The sequence below is a fragment of the Perkinsus marinus genome, assembly GCF_000006405.1.
Source record: "Perkinsus marinus ATCC 50983 genomic scaffold scf_1104296978910, whole genome shotgun sequence".
Taxonomy (NCBI): Eukaryota; Perkinsozoa; order Perkinsida; family Perkinsidae; genus Perkinsus; species Perkinsus marinus.
Genome location: NW_003199963.1, coordinates 33,876 through 54,058, shown reverse-complemented (window position 1 = coordinate 54,058; position 20,183 = coordinate 33,876). Strand labels below are relative to the sequence as shown.

The following is a 20,183-nucleotide window of genomic DNA, read 5'->3' as shown; positions in this document are numbered from 1 at the left end:
CCACCATAGTGCCGTTATCAGTACAGAGCTAGTAGGAGGACAGTGTAAGTGAGACCCTTCTCCTTGGCCAGCTCCTGCATGTTAGACCGAACGCTCTTGTTTGCAGCAACTCCACCAGCGACCACCAGGTCTTGATGCTATCGTCGATTTCCAAGGCCCAATCAATGGCTCGACCCGCCCGTTCAACAAGATGGTCTACACAGCGCTTCTGGAAAGAGGCCGCCATGTCAGGCTTGCTGTACTTGCCTCCCTCGATGAGGTGTCGCATCGATGTCTTCAGCCCAGCAAAAGAGAAATCACAACCATTCTTCAGCTCAAGATCACGGGTCTTGGCTAGAGGCTTGGCCAGCTCTCGCAGGCACGCCCTGGGATTACCCTCGCTCGCTAGCTTCTCGAGAACGGGGCCACCAGGGACGTCGTGGATGTCCAACAGCCGAGCAACCTTATCGAAACACTCTCCTACAGAGTCGTCCAAGGTTGAGCCCAGAATGATATGATCCCCCATTCCTCTGGTCAGCACCGCCATGTTGTGACCACCTGAGACCAGTAAGGTGACGAATGGGAACTCCGGCCGATGTGGGGAAGGGGACGTGGAAGAGGCTGTCGGCGTCGGATCAGGCTTCCTCGTCACTAGCATATGAGACTCCATATGATGAGTCCGTACCAACGGCAGGTCGTATTTGGCTGCGAGCTCGATGGCACTCTTCACTCCAACCTGAACGCACACGAAATCTACTGTTGCGACGAACTAGTCTGCGGAAGCGTCTTGCCACTGCGCTAGCTAGTCATGAACATGAACCACGAGATGGCATGCGCGAAAATCTCCTCAGAAGCCAAACGAGGGCAACCCATCTCTGTACAGTCGACATTACCTGCAGACAGAGAGCTAAGCCCGGCCCGACAGTGACCCCAACAGCTGTGAGATCTTTGAAGTCAATACCGGCCCGTGAAAGGGCTAGTTCGGTTGTCTTGTTAATGGCAGAGGCATGAGCTTCCTGCGCCAGCTTGGGGACGACTCCTCCGTACTGACTATGAATTTCTGAAATATGACAGGAGGGAGATTCGAACAAGGAACCTCCGAATCTCTAACAGCATGCTCACCCGCTTGACTAGCTATCGCTTCTCCCCGTATGTTGCCATCAATATCCACTACTGCGGCGGCTGTATCATCGCACGAGGACTCAATGCCCAACACTAACCACTTGGATTGATCGCTCGGTAACGGCGGCAGGAACTGACTTTCTTTAGTCTCTCCATCACCAACAGGCTGAAACAAAGCGGCTCCACAACCGTCTAGACCACATATCAACACCGGATGCTCCCCATGTCAACTCGCATAATTCAGTCGCCACGAGAAACCGTCCTCGTGAGTACTTCAATCAGCTGTGTCATCAGAAAATCGACTAATTTCCTTTCATTTTTTCATCATATGTCATGTATTTAGTAATAGAAAACTGTAGTGCCGAATTTTCAACAGCATCACGTCCACGATACACGCCTTATGCCTGCACATTATTCCTTGCATTGAGGCTGAGGCGAGACCTCCAGGCTACGTTAAATCATCAGAATTTTGTCATTCACAATCGACACTCATTGCTATACCCGAGGAACATAGGGTCCCTCACATCGTACTGATGTCTTCCCCTCGAGCGTAACCCAGGCACCTCGCACGGCGAACCGAAGCAGATTCACAAGATTTCTGCACAAGGCCGTTCACTTTACATCGTCACCTGATCTCCTCCCGACTCAGTACCTTATCGGTTCCTTCCTCTGCATTAGCTGGACGAGGCTTCCCCACACGGATCTTCGGCGGCCACGCCTTGAGCACCGAGGACCAATACTCAGCCTGACCACTGCAGCTGAGCGTGACGTGTCGCCCCACTGCCTGCGGGCCCACTCCGCTGAAGTATACCACCAGTGACGAGCTGCTCGGCGGAGTGACATTAGAGCCTAAATCACTATCCTAGTATCCAACCCTGATCCCTCCCCCTAGTACCAAGCCTCTCTGGCCACTCAATAATAGTAATGTCCTCACGAAAGGCCGTATCAAAGTCGAACAAGGCAGCCACCTTCCCCGAGGCCAGTCGGTAGGGGTCCAAATGGTGCACCTACAAAACTACCATTACAATGCTCATGGATTAAAGGCATATAAGGAGCGCTCCAAGTAGCGCCATTCACGTTTTCCGGGGCGGCTATGCCACAGCCCCAAGATATGCCTCAGTACCATCCGATTGGGGCAGCATGACCGGAGTAACTCTAATGTTGATGAGTTATGGGAATCGATAACATTTCATATGCGCCTTCTATCACCTGCTACTGCTCCTACTACTACCTTTGAGCCCTTCTCCAATAACCCATATTCGTCCTCAACAATGTATGTGAAGCTGATCAGATAGCTCGGGCTTGGTACCTCCAGCGTTGTCTTTTGCGTTATGTGCCGCATCAAGGCTCGAGCCAAGCATGTCTTGCCGGCGCCCAAATTCCCCTTCAGTAGGACCGTTAGGCCCGGCCGCAAGACACTCGCTATCTGCTGGCCGAGCTTGATAGTTGCATCCTCGTTTGGAAGCAGGAAAGACACTGAGGGGCCTTCATTTGAAGGGGGAGGGAGTACCTCCGGACTGGTAACAGATTCTGAAGATGCCGAACCACTCAAGCCGGCAGATTCGCTCATAATGGAAGCAACAACTACTGTAACAGTAACGTATGCCTTCAACTCCTCCCCTCGATAAACGGTTCTAACTTCGTCCATGTCCATCCTAGGGGTGGAAATAGTTATGCGTACACGAGTCTTGGGCGAAACGTTTAGAGTAATCGCCATGTAATCGATGCCAATGGCGTGCGCGATTATAATGATGCAAGAATCGGCTGTGACAGGTTTCGCTTACTCCACTCTGCCGATACAGGTTACATCAGACCAGATTTCGCCAAGAGGACACCGAACGGATTGCGAAGTGGTTGGACATTCAAACTAGGCAGTATATTGGTAGGTAAAGGTTCGGACAGCATGTGGAAATATGGTTCATAAACTCTATACCTTTCATAAATCTTTTTGGCGGATTAGGCTACCGTTTCAGCGAATATGGAAGTCACCTTCGCGGATAGGGACATCAATTTAGCGATGAGAATCGAATAGGGAAATCAATCTCGCGAATAAAGACATCAATTTCATGATTAAGGAATGCAATTTCACAAACAAGGACATCGATTTCGGATTAGAGTTCCATGTACATAGAAGATTCTTCGTACTGCTAGAATTGAGTGATAATGCGTAAGCGAATTCCTTACGCTGCGCAGAAACATCCTCCCCGAAGTTATTTCTGAGAAGGTGTATAGTCCGGGCGGAAGTTCAACTTCCAGGCTGAAGTTTCGGGGCCCTGAATCTTTTGGTAATGGAGCACGCTACTTATTCGAAGTGATACCGTTGGTGATGCACACGCATTATGTTCACTACAGGTTGACACCATGTGTAATACGCGAGTTCCCGAGGAATCGCGAGAGGCATGGAATTTGTTACCTGAAACCCGTTTTCGGCAGCTGAAATTCAGCTACATATTTGAACAGCGCTCTGCTTCTGTACTCTGTATATTGTGAAATAACGCAAGACGAGACCATATGTAATAGACGCCAATCGCTGCCAATCCCTTCACCCAGGTTTGGAGTTCGATATTAGCCGCTAAGCCAACATCTTCCACCGAACCAACTACCCGACGCTCTTGGACAACAACCCGGGCATGCTTTCTACAAAGTTGACTCAATGGGTTGCCTCCCAAATCCAGCATACTGGATAGCTTGTTCGGAATTAGAAAGCTGTCGATGTCTGAGCTCACAAACGATGGCGACTTGGACAAAAATACTTTGTATCCAGTATACGTCGTAGTATGCGATATTTGCCTGCCCGGGACATGGCGGGAGAGTGTGCCATCGCGTGAAACGGATACCTCAATTGACACGTCAGTTATAGGATTGACTCCATGCGCTCCACTTTTCGTCTCTCCTGCCACTAATTCTACTTCGCGCTACTGACAAATTGAGAGATTGGTTTCTCGCTGTCTGTTTGCTGCGAGCTGGGTTTTTATGGTACCCGATCCTACTCGGGCTTTCAAGTGAGAGGGTTGCGGAACAGCTGATGATGCGGCAAGAGCCTGGGTCTGGGTCTCGATGATGTGTACCATGGTGCGTGTTTACTTGCGTGGGTCCTACGCCGTGGGACTCAGTCCCAGGACGCAGCTCAACTTGAACTGCTCGTTGGGGTGACCCCAGCAGGGTTATCACAGTGGGTCCGATTCAGTGGGGCTGGCAGCCTCGGGCTGCTAGAGTTCCACCAGGCGAAGAAAGTTTGACTTTTTAAATCTAATCTCTCTCGGAACGTACAATGAACATTCTCGGAGTGGTTTTGTTGTGCTATATTTGGAATTCCCGATTGGGAAGCTCACCAATCTTGTTTTGCCCAGTGAGGAGACCACCTAGTGCTCAACACCACGCGCGACAATAAAGAAAAGAAGTGAGCATTGATAACGATGAATGTTGTCCAAAATTGATTTTCTATCTAAAGCCACGAAACTATCCACTCCCTAGTGGGCAATGGTATGGCAAGTTGTTGTACCCCTGCAGCAGTGTAGGATGCTCATCGCTATTATGAGGCTGCAATTTGAGCACGGAGCCGTCCACTCGCACTATGGTAAAGTGGAAAGATGAAAATGGTGCCGTGACATTCCCGGCTTCTTTGGTCACATCAAATGGAGACCAAACAGTTACTGCATGCCAACAAGGTGTATTCACCAACGGTTCGGTAGAAATCCAGCCCCATATAATCCATTTATTGAAAGATATTCCAATTGTAAAGCACATTCTGTCGCCACAATAGTACGGAAAAGGATACAGTGGTGGAGGACCTCCTTCTACCGCGGACAACGGCCTACTGAGCTCACCTGGAGGGGGGCTCCCCGATGAGCAGGCTTGGGGAGTGAAGCGAAGAATAAGACCAGACCGACCAGTTGCTGTAACTGAGTTTCTACCAGCGTCGTACTTGAGAGTATATTCGGCGCTCATGTAAGGGAACCTCGCAGTGTCGTTTATAGAATGTCCTGGTGTACCATCGCCGAAAGTAATGTAACCTGCTTCATCTATCTGGTAAGGTGTGTAGAAAGTCGCCTGGTGTTGGGCCGCATCGTAAAGGAAAGACCTCAGGTAGCCTCCAGTACCGTCGACGTTGGATGTAAAGAACAGCCTGTTGAGGAAGCTCGGATCATGCTCTGCGCAGTAATACCAATCAGGCTGCCTACACCCGTCGTAGCCAGAAGCGCTTGTAGGATATAGTACGATGGAAAGGACTTGATACAAAGTGAGAAGATGACTCGTCATTAAGTTGACCTGACAGCTTAACTGGAACAGAAATGAGTGACAAGGACAAGTTTGTGAATTGAACCCCTGAGGAGACTACCAAGCGAAGACACAATATCAACCCTGAAATGATTAATAAAAGCAAAATGCGTATCATTGAGCTTTCGCCACAGTAAAGCCGCTGGCTTTAAGCCCCAATTCGTAGAGAGGCGATCCACATCAGAAATTGTCCCCGCATGCTTCCTTCTCCTCCAGGGTAGTCGGAGTCCTCATCAAGAAAGCCTTCTCCGGTATAGAGTCCGGGATGAGCTTCAGCGTAGCATTATTGACTCTCTCTACCGTGAAGGCGAATCTGCCGAATGGGATGGGGAGGAGAATCTTCCTACCAACCTCGCGATAAGGACCAACGAAAGATACCATCGGTTCTTGTTTACGACCACCTGGAGGCAAGTCAAAACGGACCAGTCCACCACCATCCACGCTCAGCCTCGCTTGTTTGCTACAGTAGACTTGCGAATCCACTGCTGGTCGAGAACCAGCTGAGAGTAATCCTGGGCAAGTAATTCTAGAGAAGTGTGCTTGCATTTTCCCTTGCATATTGTAAAGCTCCACACCATCATCAGCTTTGTTGTATTTGAGGGTGTAGCCAAGCAGAAGGTACGGGAAGGTGTGGGGGTCATTCAACTTCAGCGCATCGTTCAGCGCAGTGATCTCCAGTTCGTTCCTCGTGTGCAGTCGGTAACGTCCATTGATGTATACACCGCCTTGTCTCCGGAAGTTGTAAACATCGAGAACTGCGATGGACAGCTTACCAGAGGAGGCCTGCCTTCCATAGGGCTGGAATGACACTCCGCTGGACGGACTTGGTAATACGAAGTCCATGCAGTACTGGCCTGAAGGACGCCTTCCAAAGATCTGTGCCTGGGTCAGAGCCAGGGACAAAACATAGATCGCTAGGAGATGAGGCGGCATTATGACGTGGTGAGTTTGAACTAAAACTACGACCTGTTCGGAGCAAGGACACCCGGCCTCCCACACACTTGACTGATTATGAGGATCAGTCTCGAAGGTGTCGCCACGACTCGCTGGAACGCAGAGGGCAGCATTCAACACACTGAGTCTGCCTGTCACGCGAAATCACGCAAAGGAAGAGATGAATCGATGAAGTGTCTGCTGCATATTATATCTCATTGTCAACAGCGTGATCCTACCTCTGCATCGGAAAGTAGAAGAGATGGTGAGACGTGGTGAGCTGTTGCCTGTTCGTGTGTTTCTCCAACTGCTCGACGATACTATTGATGCTCGACCAGTCTGTGCGGCGGAGAGCGTCATCTTTTTGTACATGCGTACAGACATTCTCCTTGTGCTTGCGTACAAAAATGGGAGCATAGGATACACGCCGTACTATTGATTTTGAGCATTGAGGACATCAACATAAGGGTCGTATCTCTCCTGCTGATGTCGGGTCGTGTTGACGCTAGGGAACGACAGGAGGCATGGGACATCAACAGCAGCACACTATACTGAGTACGACCGTGCGCAGCGCAGCGTGCGCAGTGAGATACAAAGGTTTGCACGTGCCCTATTGATTGCAGAATCTCTGTATGAAGCTGATATGGTGTCTAGTCATATCATCGCTGTGTTAACAGGACAGGAGTTGTGAGGGTTTGATGCGCATAGTCCGACTTGTACAGATATGAACTCAGAACGCAAGCAGTAATACTAGTAGAAGAGGTACTGGAGTAACTGTTCAACCACTATCTTAATCTGTTTACTTATAACAACTAACAGCCGTTTCAAACTAGCGTACATAGCGTAACGCTAGAGCTAAAGTATCTACACAATAGGATATAACGAGATTGCAAGTGTCAGCATCACAACATCAACACATCATAATCACAGGATACCAGAGCAGCTAAAATGAAAACACCGGATCTCGTCACAGACTGATCAACCACAAATATCACGCATCCGGACATGGTGTTCGGGACATCAGTCGAAAGGAAGGAGGATTGTGATTGGCATGTGAAGTTGGTATAACTTATACCGTATAAGCTGGGAACTTCCCGACGGGTGATGAAAGACTCCTTCCCATCTTCCCAGTGGGAAGGAGCTCAGTGACGCGCTGACACAACGCCATACTACTTCTGGCAGTCTTTCTATCGTATATATGTCGGTATGAAGAGCCCACGATCCCGGGGCACGATCCATTCATTGCAGAGCCCCGCACACCATCTACCACAGTGAACCAACACAACAGATCAGCCCAAGTAGATTTTTGCCACTGCAACCATGGAGGAAACGTCCACTCACCCCATGTCGATTCCTCACCACTCGCTCTCGTCTGCACACTACTAAGGAGTGAGTCAGTGCGGAAACCACCCCGAAGTGATCTGGGCAGATTTGGCGAAGGCCTACTGCCTAAGAGAGTACCTTGACGTGATTCTCAATCTCATGCGTTACCAGATCGATGACTTCGCTCCTCATTCCTTGACTGGTTGAGGTAATGCCATCTGAGACGCCTCAATTGCCAGGTCGGTCCGTTCGGCCGTCATCACGCACCGTGGAGGTATTCTTTTCCTTGTTTGTAGTGTGACTTCCCATAAAGAGTTTGGTACCACCTCAGCGAAGGCCTCGTCGAATGCTCGGACATAATCAACAACCACCGCTTCTTCGGACAGGAGAGCTTCATGCTGGCGTTGAGGAGCGGCCTGGGTAAGCGCGAAGCTACAATGGTCGCAGTGGTCGACAAATATGATGATCACCGATTCGGGACCAGATAAAGAAGTCGGAAATTCTGGACCCAGTGTTGGAACTATGCACATGGTCAGCTACGTGTGTTGGTAACGATGTAGAACTTTTGAGGAAATTCGGGGAAACTCTTAATGGTTTCTGTACATTTCTACCCGAATTCGCATGTAAACTCCTATAATGAGTGAGAAAACCCCTGAACACTTCTGGGGAAAGCAAACGTGACTGCCAACTAGGTCGGCGAGTCGCCGACGGCGATCAAGTCACGGCACTCATAACAAGGATCAACAAACCATTGAGTCTTACTCGAGACCCCGGCGTTTTCGCGACAACCACGAGCCTCGATGCGTTTTCTTCGTACTCCCAATGCTTCACAACGGCACCATCACCGCCTGTGGCCACGACGATAGCAGAGATGAGATTGGTCAATGCCTGCGGCGATACTAACGGCTTGAACAGAAGATATCTTCCCATAGTGTAGTTGCCCAGGGACAGGCTCGGAGTGTGCTGATCATGGGTTTCGATCCTCGTCACATGAGTTGTCGATTTTCGCCGTTCCTGGGATGGACAGGCTGAATGTAGCGCAGTAGACGCAGACACAAGCCCTGAGAATTTGCCGGGCTCATAATCAGTTCTACTATTTTCCCTTCGAGAGAGAACATTTACTGTGGGCAAGGACGGGCGAAGAACGCAGAGGAATGATGGTCACAGCACATGTAGATCTGCTACTAGGAATGGAAAAACTCCTCACCGTACTGCCGATTATGCGAGAGTCTAACAGACCCTGAGACGGCACACCTTCAATGTTTGGAGTTCCTTCTCAATCAACCTGCTGTTCTGCATCGCGGTCTGCAACAGTGTTGCCTCGAATAAGTGTCTGCATCGCTCCGCCGTTTTCTCGTACATTTTTGTCTGGAGATGTAAGCATCAGCTACTCGTACAGCGCACGTGGCTCACTGTCTCCTGTCTTTTCGCGTACGTTCGCCAAGCTCGTTGGATCCTCCTCGCACACACCTTCTCAAGCAATCGAACGCCTCCAATACCCAAGTCGTTACTGGTAACCAGCACATCTCGAGACAGTCTCTGTCGTAGGCGTGAGAGTCTTTTCGCTGTATGCAGTTGGTCATAAATCGTCTCGACGTCCCCAATTGTCCTCGTCCGATACTCGCTAGATGGAGAATCGTACAGCTTCTGTGGAGTGCCACCGTCGCTGTTCGATCTGTCACTCGTACCCGGTGCTGGTACTGCCCATGGGCTTGGACTCACACTCGATGAACCATCTTCAGCAAGCCTTTGAAAGATCTCTTCCAAGTCAGCTGCTGAGCGATATCTCATTTCTGGTGACACCTCCTGGGCTTCCACAGCATTCGCTGCATACCGCTCCAAGACTGTACGTACACAGAGAGCGTCGAGCCCTGCTGAACTCTCAGCGTCTAGCGATAACCTTGGGCTCGAAACGACCTAAAATTGGAGTTTGACACTAATCTCGGCCTTTGTAACGATCGGATTATTCAGTGAATAAACTGTGATGGTTAATAAAACCCTCCTGCAGAGAGTATGATCGTCCTTTCTAGCGCTAGAAGTTTCTCTCTCTAGTCCTATCAAGAGAGAGAACACTCCCACAGGAGTCAGCAGTGTTAGAGTACATGTTCGTTTTCTTGAACCGACCTCAGGAGTTTCTTCACTGATTATAGGTGTTCATATACGAGTTCGACTAGAAGCGTACAGAAACCAACGAGAGTTCCTCAAAGTTTCCTCAGAATTTCCATATTGTCGCCCACACACGTAGTTGACCATGTGCACACTTTCCCCACACTGTGAGTCTGAGACCCTTATGGTATAGCCACCTTGCACTCTAGATTTCAGTAAATCTAGATCAATTGCAATTTCGAGTTGTCGCTGCGCCTGCGAAAAAAAGACCGTCATATACTTCCTGCTCTCATATACAAGCGCTGAGCGATATGAGGGTGTGAGGAAATGTTACACACAAGTGGCTGTCTTAGTTCTCAGGTTCCTGTGATCGTCGCGTCCTTTCCAGCATAGCGTTTGCCTAATGATGTAGACGGACGATAACTACGAACGATTAAGTATTGTGTTGTTTCTGTGTGAGTTGTCTTCTCGTTGTCTGGCTCCTTGCTCTAGCGCATATCTTAGCCTAGTATCAGGAACGCCTACTATTGATTATATAGATAATTGGGTTTTGTCCCTGTCAAAGGATTCCGCTCGGTTCCACTAAGTTTGACAGACCGATACAGTGTCTGCTGGTACGGACAGTGGTGGCTAAACAGTAATACGAAAACTAAGTTTTTCGTACAAGTTTTCCAGTGTGACGGTCCCTCAATGGGAGATAAGGTAGGAGCAAAGATCCTCAACATGATCACTGTATTCATCATAAGTTAAAAACCACCTGTGAACGACTCTTGTTGAGTTGTCTAATCTCAACAGAGGGATTGGACGCCGCTTTCATAGCATGCAAGCTAGTTGTGATGTTATGACGCTTGGCATCACTTTCGTGTGCACTGTCACTTTTCAGTTTCTTGAGTGTTAACTGTTGTACGCAGTTGAATTTCTGCTAGTCAAATAAACAATTTATTTCAGAACATTCTTCCATCTCACGGTTACCCTATAACACTTTCATTTTTAATACAGAATGCTTCAGACACGACAACTGCAACCAGACGAGGTTCTCGAGTGCAACCCACCGTTGGTAAGGATACATCCCCTCCCCCTGTTATATCTCGTGCAAGGCCCTTGTGGCTGATCATCATAGGAGAAGCAGAATTGGAGCGCATGCCGACCACTAAGTCAACCAAAAGCCCGTATCTACTATCACCAAGTACAACATGATTCGAGTAACTGCTTCGTTCTTACAACAGCTACTGTACCGCAAAACGGTCAGTCCATAACAAATCGTTACCAATGAGCTAGCAACATTGTTAGAAGCCTGCATTTTTATAGCGTTTCTAACGATAGGAGACCCCCTACGGATTCACACTTAAACAGAATGCCCTATATATTGTCCTGCCTTTTTCTGTGGCTTCAACTGAGTCTACGGACTCCAATACACGTTAACGAGCAACAAATCATCCGCCTCTTGAGAGCGGCAGTTACAATTCCTCTCAAGATAAACGATTCGCAGCTAACAAGAAGAGAGGCACACAGTCCATTCGCCCGGGCCTAGGCATTGACATATACACCAGAGGACAATTGAAAATTTCAATCTTTTCTCGTTTTTATTGAGCATTTTTGATATTTCACTTAGAAATATCAAAATTATCGATCGACTAGATGATGCCTGTCACCACACAACGTAGAAAAAACGCTGTATTTGACCGATTCGCGAGAAGCCTACGAATTTGACAACTCAGACTCAACGGCTCCAATAGTAGGAATAATAGCAGTTATAATGATGATAAGAACGATGATGACGAGAAGCATTTCACTTCGCTCACCCGATGCGTTCCGAAAATGAAGTAATCACATAGTAGCGAGGGAAAAGAATGATGCGTCTTAGTGTAAACTCACGATGATTCACGATGTTATCTCCAATCGAGGCTTGAGAGGGAATACCAAATTTGACCAACCCATCAACAAGAAACTCTTCGCTCCGCTCAGAAAGTTACAGTATGGGAACGACGACTACAAAAGAAACCAAACACGGCAGCAACAACAACGAGATGAAAATCAGAAAGATATTCCCATCGTTCGAGAGTCGGTCGCTGCTGCAGCCTCATCATCGTCATGACCCTCCGCCGACTCCTCATCTCCTCTCCTCCTCGGGGTCTTTCTGGATCCAACGGGGATCGACACAACGGACATGACATCTTCCCCACCTGGAAAGCTCAATAAACTCTACACGAGAAGCATTCACTAACGAGTGCTCTTAATAGAGTTGAATGCCTCAGTATCAGATAATTACCGATACCACAATGACTCGAGGAAGGGCGACCCTAGTGTGGACTACCTTGGCCCAGTTCACGAGACACGCCTGGTGGAAATAATGCTGGCAAGGAGTCTCACGTATGACATCCTCGCTTGTCGTCGATGAAACTTCACTGAATCTAAAAAATGTGGCATCCGAGGATTGAACCCGCAGCCGTGCGATGTTAGACAACGCCGGATACCACTAGACCACACAATCTACCCACCAAACTACTCAGTTAAACATACACTGCACTCCCCTGCAACTTTCGAGGCTTCCCCGGCTGGTACAATACGTAATGCAGATATCACCTGAATGAATAACTCTAACAAAAATGGACAACTTCCTCATCAGCGAGCGAAGTCTCTCCCAACATTGTGCGGGTTGGGCCCAGCATATGATTTTCGGTGTTGAAATATAGTCTCGCTTTCCTCAGCTGAGCTCAGGACTTTCCTCACTAATTATGAAAGTTCACATGCAAATACGTATAGCAGATTATAGCAACCAATAAGAATTCCTCATAATTTTCATAATATCGTCAACACATGTCCTTGACCATGTGCATATTTTCCCACACTGATGATTTCTAACATAACCATCACTACGACAAAGAAGGGTTCCACTCCTCCCCTCCTCGAACTACCTTATCGACCTTCTGTTGCCGTACTTTGGCCACTCTGATATGCCCCCGTCTAATGATCAACATGAGTATACCAAGTAGAAGAGGGGGGCCCAGTAGAGTCATCACCCATGCTACTATTAGTACGACCACGATCTGATGCAGACAAAAACGACAACTATACATAAAATATACTATTTAACATGTATTTCCTATGTATTATCATGTATTATTATTATAATAATAGGTAAGTGTAATATAAATAATAAAAATAAATAGGATACGGCAATTAAATAAACATATATATAAATCTATTGTAGTAGCGGTGTGGAATTCGGACGAGGAAAGCAGAGAGCATTCGGACACCGTGAGCGACCCTCTCAGCAAAGATGAGAGTAAAAAATAACTCTCTACTTAGACACCCCCCGGGAGGCAAGAGCTTATGGAGAAAGATACGCCCTTTATTCAACGAGTCGAGATGTCCGCACTAGGGATCGAACCAGGGACCTCCCGAATACTCACCACTGTCGACACAGCGAACAGTGTCGGGGCTGTGTCACTGCAAGTGTTAGAGGACCCCAGCCATACAGCTCCAACGATCGGCCAGACGAAACAAAACGCTGAAAAAAACACTTTATATACATCAGCTCAGTTACCGCGCGCCACGAAATTCACCACGCATTTCCCGGCGACCCTACTACCAGTGAAGAGCGTGTCGTGTATTTTCACCCTGAGGGGCCTTTCCGGATCGTTAGATGGATTATAGCACAGCAATACCCGTGTTATGATAGGTTTCAAAATGGCATAAACAACACCAAAGAAATAGACGAATAAAAACCTACAAACAAAAAACGCTTCGCTCCGCTGTCACACACATCACCACTCACGTTCTTAACGGACGATCACATACTGTATCGTTCTTTTCAACGACGAATATCGCCCAGATGGTGACACCTGCACAACGCGGGAATCGATATGAAAATATAAAAAGGATATCTATATCCCTAATTGCGCACAGCGAAGATTTTCCTACTCCTCAAAAGTTGTCATCATCGACAGAATATAGTGGAGTTTCACCCGTGATGTGAAAAACACAGGTGGAAGACCTATTTCACGACGAACCGAGTTTAACGCCACTTGACGTAAAACAGGTGAAACTCTAGTGTGCAGTCCTCTATGTACCACTCCTAGACTTCATAGAGTAGTTGCTGCATGCTGTAATCATTGCGTAAGATTTGTATCATGCACCAGAACGAAAAAAACCACCATCCTTGACACGCGAGTATACCACAAATTTGGTAAATATCGCTCCCTCACCTACACACACAATCTAAGGGCCACATCAACTACTTATTATAACGCATCGCTACCCAGTGTTGAATGATATTCACATCCGTTGGTAACAATATGAGAATTCCGAGAGAATTTCGGGGAAATTCTCGTTGGATTCTCTACACTCCTGCCCGAGTTCGTCTATAGACTCCCATAATTAGTGAGGAAATCCGTGAGCTCAGCGGCGGAAATCGAACATGTATTTCACCAATTTCGTCCACATATCACTTCCCCTATAAACCCTCAAGAAACCAATCGAGTACCGTGGATAACCTTCAGCAGCCGCATCCCAGAATCAACCACCACCACACAGTGTAGAATATACTACAATGAAGTTTCACCCGCTTTATGTGTAGTGGCGTAAAATTCAGCGAAAACCCCGATATTCGCGCTATGCAGTAGTCGCGAAATATGTTTTTCACTAGTGTTTTCCGTATCACTAGGGTCAAGAAACTCCAATAGACCAGCCCGGCTCACTGTAATGAACATTACTATCAATACTCGGAAAATAGTTTCACTAGTGTTGGAATATATGTTCGCTTTCCTCAGCTGAGCTCAGGAGTTTACATACGGTTCTGGCTAGAAATGTATAGGAACCAATGAGAATTTTCCAAAATTTCCCCAGAATTTCCATATTATCATCAACACATGTGGTTGACCATGTGCATATTTTCCTACACTGTTACTATCTACTCTCAGTTTCTCCCCAATTCTAACCCAACCGCTCCTCCATCACTACCAGCTAAGATGATCACAATGAGCGCGAGGAGGCCACAGAACACCAGGAAGATACAACGAGTATAGTCGTTAATCCGATGCTGCAGGTTGCGCCGTACACTGCGTCGATTGGACCGCCTCCGATGCTCTACAAAGACGGATAAAGAGTTTTAAACTACTCACGTGAGAATCACTCCCACAACACTGATTGGTGACGATTACGTATACTATTCAGTTGCTGTGCTCATACTAATATCATTTACAACGTTTCTGTTCAAATTTAGAGTTGACATATACGTGCTCGCTTCCTTCAGCTGAGCTCACGAATTTCCTCACGTATTCTGGAGAATTATACGGCATGTTCAATAGATTTCTTCTGAGTCTTAAGAGTGCTCCCGTAATCGAGTTTAACATGTGAAATCCAATCTTGGGAGCGCTTCTGAAGCTCAGGAGAGGTCCACTGATCACCCCGATAGACTAACACGGATAGGAGTATACAAAAACTAACGAAAATTTCCCTAAAATTTCTCAGAATTTTCATATTGTTACCAACACATGTGCATATTCTCATGCTAGACGTATTTCTGCAATAAACTCCACCATCCAGAATGTGTCACCAAAGTTCTATCGCGCCCCAGCAGTACCATCAGTCTGTGTCTGCGTCTGTCCCGTTTCCAAGTCAACTGTGTTATCAGGGGTAGTCGTAGATGGTCCTCCTCCTTCCGAGCCGCTACAACCAACACCATCACGCTCGTCTATCACGGCTGTAGATGTTGACATGAAGTAAACAACTACCTGCTGAGATCCGATAAAATTAGAACGGTACAGAGAAGATTAGCATGGCCCCTGCGCAATGATGAGGTGTGAGCCCAAGTATCTAGCGTATCGCACGCCCAGGAAACGAGGAAACGGCTGGCTGCTAATCAGTCGACACTAATCAATACAATTGAGAATCTTAACCCAAATCTCTGGGTTCAGTTAACCATGCCCACCAACGGAGATAAGGACAATTACTACCAACACCTCATACCACACCTTTCCCAAAAAACCAATCCGACGCGGGGCTACAATTGATGCCGTGATAGAGCTCATAACGATCAACGCTACGCCTCCTCCCGCCAGCTTACACTGGAACGTTTCCCCACCTCCAACTCGGGTGCTTCATCATCAACTGAAAACGATGGGTTGGAAAAGTGACAGCAGTGTGAATTTAGTGAAGGCGTCTGGACATGCCAATCATCTTGCTCACTTGCATTTCCTCAGCGCTACAGTTGTTGAGCAAGAGGTCACAGCGCAGTCAGTCTCTTCCTCAACCGTGGTTGAAAAGTCTGTGGTTCGCTGCTGATGAGCATGTTATGGCTCGCACACGTGTAAATCTACTTCCTCGCAGGAGTTCAACTCCCCCCCCCCTCCCCCTGTAGTATTCCCTTTACAACTTCACCTAGTGATAATGAGTACAACAGAAGAGTCTTTAGCATCAACAATAGGTTTGGTCGAGAAGGAGCAGCCTAAGGACCTCTCAGTGGAAGTAATTCCGTGTTGGTAACCATAACGTTAAATTCTCATCATAGGTGTACCCGTTGGAGAGCCCTGTAACGATCGATGAAGTTGCTGATGCCCTGCGGGACGGTCTTGCTAAGGTTTTCAAAAAAGTGATACTCATAATCAGTGTGGGAATACATGCGTGTGGTCAACTATATGTGTGTTAATGAGAATTAGTGGAAATTCGAAGTAAACTCGAGTTTGGGTGTTAACTTTCTTACTAAGCGAGAGAACTCCTGAGGACTCGGCTGAGGAAAGTGAACATATATGGTTTGCTTCCCCTTGCACAATTTTCCCTCTTCTTTCGCCCAAATTTTTCTCTCTTGAAAGTATATGAATTTAGCTCCATAAAGTGGTTTTAGGAAGATTACTTCGGAAATTATCAGTTTATACAGCTTACCACATTTATATATATAATTATTATAGATAACAATAACATAAATAATACGATTACTAATATCTACAATTTATAGGGGTATAAAATATCAAATATATAATTGTTAATAATATTATGAATAGATATATATGGTTATGTTAATATATAACAGAGGGTATTACGACATATTTGAACATATTGTATATTTTAATCTAGTCGAATTTCGATTTATTTCTCATCTTTCCCTTCAGATCGACGTCGACGTCGTGGACTGTCCTGATCTACGCCAGGCCCCCTACCTCTGCTCGAAGCCTGGTCTTGGAAGTAGGTTGTTGTCATACCATCGTAGATTCTGAATAACTAGAGCTTTACCCATTTTACGTGAAGTGGCGTAATATTCTGTGAAAAAAATTTTCCCACTAGTGTTTTTCATATTACGGGTGAAACTCCGTTGATATTGGGTATCGGATTGTGGTGCATATATTTATATACACAACAGACTTATTCCCTGTGAGAAAATATAATAATAATTATTAATAATATATCGTAATTGAAATACCATCTTTCCGCTACTTTTCCACTTGATCAGGCCCAGGGAAAGGCTCTGTTGTGGACTGTGGTGGATGTGCACTTCTTTACCCTAAGGTTGATATCACTAAGGAATATGATATGCGCCAAATCGCCTCTATTGTTGACAATTACACACATGTCGGCGGCGGCGATGAGGAAGGTAGGCGTTGAACTATCCAATCACTGTGTGTGAGAAGATATGCATATGGTCAACCACATGTGTTGACGACAATATGGAGATTTTGAGGAAATTCTGGAAAATTCTCTGTACTTTTTTACTCGAACTCGAATGTGAAGTCCTCGAATTAGCGAGGAAACTCCTGAGCTCAGTTGAGGAAAGCGAACATATATTTCCCCAACACTGTTAGAGTTGAACTACTTCACCATGGAACCTAGCCTTCTTCCAACACTGTTAGAGTTGAACTACTTCACCATGGAACTTAGCCTTCTCCCAACACTGTTAGAGTTGAACTACTTCACCATGGAACCTAGCTTCGTTCGGTTGTTGATCTAATGCATATTATTATGCAATTACTGTTATTATATTTATCATTTTGTTAATGAAGATGGATAGATTTCATCGAAGTCGTTTTTGATTAATAATCATAATATTAGTATTTCAGAGATATGTAATATAGATAGGCTTCGTAGCAAGCAATAAGACTGCATGCATCAGTAGCAATCGTTTTCATAGATCTGCGTGGGGAAAATATTCACATGATGAACTTCGTGTTGGTGAAGATTGCGAGGAAATTCTTATTGGTTTCTGCGAAATCCTTTCTGAATTCCCGTGTGTGAACTTTCATTATCAGTGAGGACCTCAGCTGAGGAAAGCAAACATATATTCCTCCCACACTGCTATGAACGCTCTTCTACTGTGCAACTCATTTCTTCAGCGTATCCTCCCTCGAGTGCTGAGTCTACGGTAGCTGGTAGTCCCACAGAGCGATCGAACAGCCTACCTAGTCACCACACCCCACAGGCCTTCCACATTCTGGGAGCTGGGGCTTGCGCTTACTCTGTCACGGGACAGGTAATGTGGGGTTAATTATCTTGTATTATAATATTTATAATAGTAATATTCATTAAACGCCCACAGAAGGGCGTATAATAAATATTACCATAAAAATATACATAAATGGATGTTATAATCACATTGTTTGCCTTGGCCGCACTGTGATTCTGAGATTGATAGTATTTATTATTATTGATCTCAATACCAGCTTTGGCTGTGCGTCCAACAGTACTTATTAGATCTTATGTATCTTATTATATTTTATATTGTACATGTTAATAACACACATTATACCGAATAGTGATGTATTATATATAACATAGTTAATAATATCGATATTAATATTATATTCCTCGGGCGAAGGTGCTGTTGAGATTCCTATTTGTATGGCTCGGAATTCGCATTTGCGTTTTGATGCGTGAGTTTACTATCCATCATTTTACGGTTTTTCTATCAGAATGGAGAGCTGGCGATAAATTGTGCAGATGAGGGGGATCCTCATACAGCATGCGGCATTGTTTGCGAGGACTCATTGCCAGAGAAGAAGAACTACCATTCTTACCTCTCAGGGGTGAGCAACGGGAACTTCGACTGAATGACCGTTTTGGGGATTGTCGAACTCTTCCACTTGATCGGTTTCGAATAGTCGTTATAGATCTAGTGGCCTCCTAAAACGGTTCATCAATATTGAGTCGTGCTAAGAATGAGTGCACACAACCTATTTGAGAGCCCATTTTCAAGGAGCGGAGTGGTTGAGCTGCCACCAGTTAGTCCGGGGTTTGAGCCGGCCGACGCTACAGTAATCTTCTGATTACCCCTCCGCCCCTTGAATATAGGGTCTCAAATAGGTTGTGGTCTTCAGTTCATTGCAGTTTCACCCTAGTGATATGAAAAACACTAGGGAAAACATATTTTACGACTACTGTATGGCGCGAATATCGCGTTTTTCACTGAGTTTTACGCCACTTTGCGTAAAACGGGTGAAATTCCATTGTGCTTGATTTTCCGAATTCTAATTCCGATTTTTAGCGGCGGCTGCCTTCTCTGAATCTCAGACTGACGAATCACCGTGAATTTCAGTTTTTCGTGAGCAGTTGACAGCTTTCAATTCGTAACTTTTGATGGTATCTGTCTCTCGTTCAGCCTCTTTGTAACGTCTTCAAGTGTTCGGGTGCCCCTGGGAAGGTGTTGAGAGTTCACGCGGCTGCCCGGATGGATCCAGAGGTTGGTTCTGATATTGTGGAAACGATGAAGTCAATCTTGGAGACTGCCTTTCCTCGTGATGTTCTGGGCTTGGGGGGTGTGGTGCTCGTCAAGAAAGGTAAATGGGGCGTTGAGGAAATGCAAGATTGCAAGATTGTTTCTCTCATCAGGGAAAGTGATGATTCATGTGATGCATGACTTCACAGTGAAGCCAATCAGGAGTCAGAAATTTATTGACTCTGAATGGCTGAGGATGAAAGAAGCTGATACGCCGTTCACGAATTACACAGTTTGTAAGCCATCCACCCGAGTTCTATCCCCGGCACAGTTATTTTTTCCAGTCGTGACGAATCCTCCTGCGACTCTCGACCTCCGTCCTTCACATACTCATGGATTCAATGATAAGGTGGCTGGTCATTATCACTATGACACAACGCCACTCCGTGTCGAGTAATGAGAGATATGCTTGTCCTCGACGGTCGGTATTGAATTATCCTCAGTTACGAGTGTTATCTTCAACTCGCGGATAATATATACAGAGTTGATCGCGCGTCTCAAGAACCCGACTTCGACATGGATGTCAGTTCGAGAGAAAGCAATACCACTGCTAAGCCTTGGACGCCTGAGCCATGAACTGAGGAAACTCGTGATTGTCTGAGGTTTCGGGGCTCAATTTTTCCGTTTATGTAGGATCGTTATTCCTCCGCATTTGATCGTTGCACTTGGTATTTTTGGTCAAGGCTTCACTGCCGCTATTGAATGTGTCGTTGCTCTTTGATGATCGCACAGCATCATT

General features: G+C 46.3%; 5 protein-coding genes across 5 annotated transcripts; 1 reads left to right on the top strand and 4 right to left on the bottom strand.

Annotated features, from left to right (window-relative positions):
• Positions 1 to 17: 17 nt before the first annotated feature.
• Positions 18 to 2,755, bottom strand: Pmar_PMAR027340 (conserved hypothetical protein; the record flags this gene model as incomplete). The annotated part of the gene is made up of 7 exons (XM_002764331.1): positions 18 to 74; positions 116 to 715; positions 873 to 1,039; positions 1,102 to 1,267; positions 1,754 to 1,950; positions 1,997 to 2,108; positions 2,333 to 2,755. The coding sequence occupies 7 exons, from the start codon at positions 2,753 to 2,755 to the stop codon at positions 18 to 20; spliced, it is 1,722 nt and encodes a 573-aa protein (XP_002764377.1).
• Positions 2,756 to 4,492: 1,737 nt separating this feature from the next.
• Pmar_PMAR027339 (hypothetical protein) lies at positions 4,493 to 5,416 on the bottom strand. Its single transcript, XM_002764330.1, has one exon. The coding sequence runs from the start codon at positions 5,359 to 5,361 to the stop codon at positions 4,561 to 4,563; it is 801 nt and encodes a 266-aa protein (XP_002764376.1). The 5' UTR covers positions 5,362 to 5,416; the 3' UTR covers positions 4,493 to 4,560.
• A 42-nt stretch (positions 5,417 to 5,458) lies between these two features.
• Positions 5,459 to 6,340, bottom strand: Pmar_PMAR027338 (hypothetical protein). The gene has a single exon (XM_002764329.1). It carries the CDS (start codon positions 6,310 to 6,312, stop codon positions 5,560 to 5,562), a length of 753 nt encoding a protein of 250 aa, XP_002764375.1. The 5' UTR covers positions 6,313 to 6,340; the 3' UTR covers positions 5,459 to 5,559.
• A 5,903-nt stretch (positions 6,341 to 12,243) lies between these two features.
• Positions 12,244 to 15,461, bottom strand: Pmar_PMAR027337 (hypothetical protein; the record flags this gene model as incomplete). The annotated part of the gene is made up of 6 exons (XM_002764328.1): positions 12,244 to 12,324; positions 12,657 to 12,788; positions 13,155 to 13,252; positions 13,334 to 13,470; positions 13,520 to 13,586; positions 15,326 to 15,461. The coding sequence occupies 6 exons, from the start codon at positions 15,459 to 15,461 to the stop codon at positions 12,244 to 12,246; spliced, it is 651 nt and encodes a 216-aa protein (XP_002764374.1).
• A 670-nt stretch (positions 15,462 to 16,131) lies between these two features.
• On the top strand, positions 16,132 to 20,020 carry Pmar_PMAR027336 (hypothetical protein; the record flags this gene model as incomplete). Its single annotated transcript, XM_002764327.1, has 10 exons — positions 16,132 to 16,209; positions 16,253 to 16,333; positions 16,851 to 16,923; positions 17,189 to 17,329; positions 18,066 to 18,202; positions 18,642 to 18,755; positions 19,328 to 19,505; positions 19,558 to 19,680; positions 19,729 to 19,837; positions 19,888 to 20,020. The coding sequence occupies 10 exons, from the start codon at positions 16,132 to 16,134 to the stop codon at positions 20,018 to 20,020; spliced, it is 1,167 nt and encodes a 388-aa protein (XP_002764373.1).
• Between the last annotated feature and the right edge of the window lie 163 nt (positions 20,021 to 20,183).